The sequence below is a fragment of the Penaeus vannamei genome, chromosome 22 (genome assembly GCF_042767895.1).
Source record: "Penaeus vannamei isolate JL-2024 chromosome 22, ASM4276789v1, whole genome shotgun sequence".
Taxonomy (NCBI): domain Eukaryota; kingdom Metazoa; phylum Arthropoda; class Malacostraca; order Decapoda; family Penaeidae; genus Penaeus; species Penaeus vannamei.
The window spans coordinates 23,599,501-23,607,000 of NC_091570.1; the positions used below are offsets into that span (position 1 = coordinate 23,599,501).

The window sequence follows — 7,500 nt, forward strand, 5'->3', positions numbered from 1 at the left end:
TTTCTTTATTTTTATGAATAATGCCTAATTCTGCTCATCTTTTTTGTCTACTGTGTCGTCCTCTGTCATGGAACTCTAACGACAAACAAATGAAGTGCAAAATGCAAGCAACGAAAAGCACAAATATTTAACTTTACATTCTACCGACGTTTCGTGGCGTCAATGAATAGGAGGACTCACAGCGGTTACACAGCCAAAGCCTGGCCATGATTGAAAAATTAGTTCTGACAAGTATTTTCAACGATGAATATTTAAAGCGACAACAGCACAAGGCATGCAGGGATATTATTGAATTACATTAATAGGACAATCATAACATGATTTCTTGCATTCACACACGCACACTATTCAAAACTATTGAATCTTGGAGTAATAATAAACCCATTTCTTCTGAAATCCTAAGCCACTCCTACTGGCAACTTACGTGTTTATCCGTGACAGAGAAGACCGAGGAGCTGTAAGCCTCCTCACACATTTCTTGGTCAGTGATAGTGACAGCTACCTCGTTTAGCTTCGTGGGGTGCGGCCCGGCTGGGATAAAGGGAATAAAATTAGATGAAAAAAAAAATAAGACAGAAAAATCCTTTGCGAAAAAGGTGTAGAAAGATTCATTATCATGATTACTGGTACTAGGACTAGTACTATCATCTTTATCATTATAATAATGGTGATAATAACGATATTGATAATGTCATAATGTTATGGATAATAATGAGAAATAATACTAGTAATAGTAAAACTGAAAATAAGAATAACAAAAAACACGTCTAATTAACATTAACAATAACAATAATAGTAACAATAATAATTAATAATAATAAGAAGAACAATAATAAAAATAATAGCCAAACAATAATAATGATAACAATAATTGTAATAATTATTATAATAATAATAATAATAACAATAAGAAGAACAAAGGCAACAATAATAACAATAATGATAATAATGACAATAATAATAATAATATTAATAATAATATTGATAATAATAATAATAATAATAATAATAATAATAATAATAATAATAATAATAATAATAATAATAATAATAACAACAATTATAATAATCATATTGATATAATTATCATCATGAACACACCAAGAAAAACAACAACAAAATTCTGACATTTTCACTAGATAGACCTGTTGGTCGTACCTCAGACAATTTGCCTAATCCAGGAATCCCAAAAAGGAGAGCTTGGCTAGTCAATCTGACTAATCCAGTAATCCCAAAAAGAAAAGAGAGTTTGACTACCTAATCAGACAAGCCTACCGGAAACCTTACATAGCGAAGACAAGTAAAAACACGACTGTCTATCGAAACACCCGTTGCGAAAACACTAATGGGCATTCAAACGAGCCAATAAGAAGCCTTATAGATCACAAAACGACTAAACGATCACGTGGGCCGACCTCAAACCTCAAACTCTGAAAACAAAACGGACAAGCGAATCGGAAGCCAAGCATGTAAACACGAATTTGCGATTGGACAAACCGGTCGCAAAACCCAACTAAATCAGAAAAAGAAAACGCAATGATGATGATTTAGAACTAAACTGGGTTTTGCTTCATTACAGTACCTACAGGTCTATTTACCTCTCTCTCTCTCTCTCTCTCTCTCTCTCTCTCTCTCTCTCTCTCTCTCTCTCTCTCTCTCTCTCTCTCTCTCTCTCTCTCTCTCTCTCTCTTACCTCACATATTAATAAATTGGAATCTCTCCCTGCAGTGTTTTTGTTCTATAGCTGTTGGCACCATTGCACCATTCATAACTAGAAATAATTAAATCATCAATCTTTGATCGGGGACCCTGTCACAAAATACAAACCAGACAAACCCATTAACCTATCAAACAACACAGCTAAACCAATCACAGAACAGAAAGGAACAGACAAACCTAATCAAAAACCACAATCAATGTAGATAACCCAATCAACCTCTCACTTGACACAATTAAATCCACTGGAATCCACAACTGAGTCAGACAAACCAATAACCCGACCACAAAAAAGATCGCGGTCCAGCAAACAGGCCAATCCACCCCACTGCTGCCCCAATCACCTCTCAAACAGGCCCTCAAAGCGAAGTCCTCACCCGCCCCCAGCGAGCCCCAGCCCGTGACGACCGCCACTCGGCCCTCGAAGCCAGCGTCGGGAGGGAGGCAGACGGGCCCCACGCCGGCCGTCCACCTCAGAGGCGCCTCGAGGGTTAGCAGAGCGATGTCGTTCGCCTGCGGATACGGGTGCAGTTTTGTAGTAGAGGGAGGGTGTGTTCCCTAGAGTTATTTTATTTTTGGTCACTGCTCTTATTCGTGTCTTTATTGTCGCTGCTGTCGTTGTCGTTGTCATCACTTTAAACTTTAAACGTTCTTATAGGACAACAAATAACAAAACAAAATAAAAAAAATTTTATGGCTGAAAAATAAAAACCTGGTTATCATAATTACACACACATTTACTGTCTCCCCAAGGCACTACCTCTAAGCTTCTTTCAAGATAATTATCAAGGTCGTTTTAAATCTTGTTCGTGACCATTTTCAAAACACGCTACCTCACATTATACACGTATCATGAGCTCCCGATTTTTAATGCTAACGCAGTCTAGTCTAACAAGGCCGCAGAGATTGTACCATTTGGTTATTCGCCCTAAGTTGTGACACTTGTTGCAAGAACAAGCTTATACAAGGACTTCAACTAACTGATTCAAGACTTACGGAAGTCATGGGACTGAACATCGGGTGTTGAAGAACTTGCTTGGCCTTGATGACCTGGGTTGTGTTCTCCTGATACGAGGACAGGTCATGCAAGCCCGCTTTCACCGTAATCTCCAAACTGTTGGGTTTGGGAGAAGCATTAGTCTCCGCTGGATGAGAAAGAAGTCAGTCTGTCTTTATCTGTCTGGCTGTCTTTGTCAGTCAGTCAAGGCTATTCAAAATGACCGATTGCCTGACAAAAGCATATTTCATTGACAAGTAGCTCTCGCCGCCAACTCCGACAACTCCTCAGTTGAGAAAATGACGTCAGTGAGGAAAAGGAGAATCTACGAAGCCTCGCACAACAAAGAGCAGTGATGTCAGGGCAACTACTTGGCATCATTTGAAAGTTCGCATGTGGAAACAGTGCCTGAGTCGAGTGGGGCCTTGACGTAGAGCGCTGCCGAAACATATCACTGGTTGTTTCTGATAAAAACTAAAACCACTACCACACGAGGCGTCTAGTGCGGCAGATCATCGAAAGGACCTAAGATGCTGCACCTGAGCATGCATACTCATTGCCATGCATACAAAAGATAAAAGATTCCCCACAAATCGTCGATATCATTATCATCATCATCATCAGTATTCTTACAATTCGTTGTCGACGCAATGACTCGCTGTGACGACGTGCGTGGTGGTGACGATGGCTCCCCCGCACGCCATGCCGACGCCGCCAAGAGAGATCTCCACCCTGGCCATCCACGGATACTCGCCCACGCCCGCCTCCTCCCCGCCCACGATCCTGGAGGCTCCTGCGCCCGCTGGAGCCTGGCCACACACTGGGGAATAGGTGATGACGATGATTATGAAGCTCATTATCAAACATTTCTAAGCTACGCACCGTTAGCAATATCGTCCTTACTATTTCACCATCACTATTATCATAAAAATTATTATTAAATCATTATAATCAACAAAATCATCACTGTTAGTATGATTACTCTTTTGCCAAATATCATAAACGATCATTACAAACATTACCATCACCATTAATAATAATTAAAACTATCAATAATCAATAATAATATCATCACTATCACTACTACTTATTAACATCAATTTCACCATCGTTACCACTGATATTATAATAATAATTTTCAAAGTCAGTAGTGACAAAGCCAAGTAAAAGACTGGCAATAACTGCAATAATAACCATAAAGACAATATTGATGGTAACAGTAATTATCTTTTAGACAACACGTGGCATAGCTCGGTGAGTGCTGGCTGGGTTCGCGACAGGCAAGTCCCTCCTAGTCAGCTGAGAATGACAGACATGAACTGGGGTCAAACTCAGGACTTCAGGGAAGGAGCCATTTAACCGCATCATCCAAATGTTTGCTATGCGAGTTCCTCTACATAAATGTCCTCTACGGCGCCTTGGATATGGGACCACCTTTGCGTGTTTTTGTATCCCATTTTCCTCACCATTGCCACACCCTTGTGCTTGGACGCCAGGGCTGGCTCCATGTCCATCGTCGACGCCGCTGCCCGCACCGCCAGCTGTTAGGGGTTAGCGGGCGTTAGGTGGGTAGGGTCAACAGACCTTCATCGCGAGTGGAGAAAACCCTGTGGAGGTGGGATTTAACGTCTATTCCAAATTGTTTCCTCTTTTTAAAGTTTCCAATTTCTCAAGCTCGGCACTCACGTTCCACCCCCTCGATGGAGCACCACAGCCTCGGCCTTCTCCTCCTCCGCCTGAGCCTCTCGTACAAGAGGTACAAGGCTCGTCTCCCCGTCATCTTCCCGGGGCCTTTGTTTCCACAGAACCTGGGAGGGGGATGTGCATTTAATCATATTGGAATATACTACTTATAATTATGCTGTTCCTTTATATACAGAATGTCTTTATACTCATCATCTCTCTCAGTAGAGAGGCCTTTGTTTACATCGCGAGTGGAAGATCACGGCAGATGTTCTGTGCACTTTATCTAAGATTAAAACATCCTGGACACAAGATAAGTCTTTCTAATGAACCTATGTAATATATGAACATACAGGGGAGGGGAGAGGAGAGGAGGGAGATATGGGAGGGGAGGGAGGAAGAGGAGAGGGTGAGGAGGGAGGTAAGAAAGAGAAGGAGGAGGGGAGGGAGGGAGGAAGGAGAGAGGAAGGGAAAGAGCTCAGCAAAGACAAACGAGTGTGGTGCGATGTCTTGGTTATACGAAATGTTTACGGTCTAGCGTTCGGAATTTTCTTGGAATGAGATCAACAATAATATTCCCAATCGTGAGGGTAAATTATAAATAATATGATTAAAATATTTCTAAACTCACATGTAAATGAACATCATTTAGACACCTTACATAGCATCGCGTGAACTACACAAGAGCAAAGCAGTTACGCAGTCAGCACAAACAGCAGCGACTGACAAGAGAATAATAAAGACTCACTGTTTCTCAGATGTTTGGTCTTGAACGAAAAAATACTCTTTCCTGCAGGCAGACAGGGCGAAAGTCTTGCAGTTCATCTCGAGGTCGGTGCGCCCATCTCCCTGCGTGTGGGGAAGGTACAACGTAAAAGAAAGAACAGACTACACTGTATTTATAAACACACACACACACACACACACACACACACACACATATATATATATATATATATATATATATATATATATATATATATATATATATATATATATATATATGCATACAAATATTATTCCAAAGTCTAAATTATTGAAATACGTACATTTCTAACGCACACATCTTAACATGTATATGGATACGTAAATAACAAACGCACAACCAACACACAGACACATTGACACAAACAACCATGCAAGCGAGCACGCCACGCCCCCTCAAAGGACTTTATTTTTTATTAATATTTTGAGGGATCGCCAGCTTTACCTTCACTCAACTCAAGAACAGCTGCTGATATTGCATTCGGTTTGTGATCAGAAACTGTAGTCTCATGCTTCATGCACATACAACAGCTCCCTCCCCCTGCCCAATGCTGCCAGTAGTGTGTATCCTCGTGTGTTTGTGTGCATGTTTGTGCTTGTGAGCGTGTGCGTGTGTGCGTACATCCACCACCCAGCTTAAACCATAGCGCAGAATACCAACGGTAGAATCGTGTACATTGATAGTTTAAAACTATTTTCTAATAAGAGAATATTGTGTGATTAACAAAAATAAAACCAATACCGTATTTGAACACAAAATGAATCACCCGCAACAGGAATAACATGATAAATCATCCCATCTCTAACTACTAATCCTCATCAGATAACGTAAAAAATAACAATGAGAAATCGAAGTGTATGATGGACTCACATCAGGTCTATACAAGTACTTATGAGGACTTATATGTACTTCTATAGAGCTTGGACTCACATGCACGAAGATGGCACAGACTTTCATGTTGGCTCGGACGCGGAAAATCCTCTTTTCTCCAGTCTTCATGTAGTACGTTTCTCCGCACGTCACTGCTTGGTTGGGAATAGTGCCTTTAGTGATTATTTTGACCTGATATTAGTCCTCTAGTTATTATTCTACTATTAGAACTTTTGATCGATTGTTCTTATAAACGTTTTGCACAATTCCTGTACTTTTTGGCAATCCTCAGAAGAGTGACATCTGATGCCGTATGAATGGATGGACAAATGGTCGCATTGATTTATAGAGAGATAAATATAGATAGATAAACAGAATACTTTTAGCAATCAAATGCCACCCAATACCACCAAATACCAACTGTGACCAATTATTCCTGTTAAGCATTATCAATCATTTTTCACCTATTACTCCTCCCAAAATTTGCACGTTCCCCTTCTCTTTCTTTACCCTTTTTATGCGAGTTCTTAGATTTTCTCCCCTTCTTCGCCCCCTCTCGGCCACTCCTCTCCTCAGCGACCCTGTGCTTCCTGAGGCACCGTGCCAAACCGTCCTTCGCCGAGAGGTCTGGGGTCGTCTTGTCGCGGCATCTCCTGAAGATTTTCCCGAGCTCCGTCAACTCGCCGAATTCCTGTTGGTAGGATTTGAGGTCACGCATACGGACTCAAGTGGATGAGGCCTTGAGAGAGAGAGTGTGTGTGTGTCAACCGTCTCTTGATCGATATTGCAGTCCCAGGAAATAGAAATGTTTAAGACGTTTATGTGTGGCCAAGGTACCCTGTGCTGCAGCTATGAACGCCTGTCCCAAGGCCCTCTGCTGCTGTGAGGTACACCTCATATCCTCACGACCAATTAGTGATAGAAGATGTGTGCCATCACATCATTATAGTTGGAGACCATACCCAACACACTGTACAAGCCTCGAAAGTTTTCTTGTGGCTTTTGCCTTTATCAACCACTCTTTAGATCCAATGTTTGCGGACCTGCTCCCCTTTGGGATACGTTGGCACTTCTGATTTTGAGATTGTGATGACGGAAATAGGACAATATTCAAGCAAGGGCAGGAAGAGTTATACAAGATGAAACCCGTCGGTGAACGTAGGGACGTCGCTGCCCTCTCCAAAATGTTCAAAATTCATCATCTGTGTACAGCACACATACATCTTTTAATACTGAAAATGTTCTGCCGCGCCAACATCTAAGGTCATTAGCGGCGCATACAAAATACAGCAACAGGGCAAAGCTTGGGAGCGAAGCCCCAGGTAAGAAAAGGTAAAAAGAGTTATCGATTAGGACAAAATATGTTACATGTCAAGGGTTGTAGAGCGTTGCAGGTTACTATGGTCCTGAAAAGAGCTAAGGGGAAATAGCAAACGGAGTGCAGCACAAAGCCAGCCTTTCTTCCTTT

At 41.4% G+C, this 7,500-nt stretch overlaps 1 protein-coding gene across 1 annotated transcript in view; it reads right to left on the reverse strand.

Annotated features, from left to right (window-relative positions):
• Positions 1-7,500, reverse strand: part of LOC113821393 (chymotrypsin-like protease CTRL-1) — a gene marked incomplete in the record, with an annotated part of 36,881 nt that overhangs the window by 927 nt on the left and 28,454 nt on the right. Inside the window, 9 exon segments of the mRNA XM_070136726.1 lie at positions 425-531; positions 2,061-2,229; positions 2,713-2,830; positions 3,347-3,533; positions 4,180-4,254; positions 4,400-4,521; positions 5,145-5,245; positions 6,093-6,187; positions 6,543-6,723. Of these exon segments, the coding sequence (XP_069992827.1) occupies positions 425-531; positions 2,061-2,229; positions 2,713-2,830; positions 3,347-3,533; positions 4,180-4,254; positions 4,400-4,521; positions 5,145-5,245; positions 6,093-6,187; positions 6,543-6,723 (1,155 nt within the window).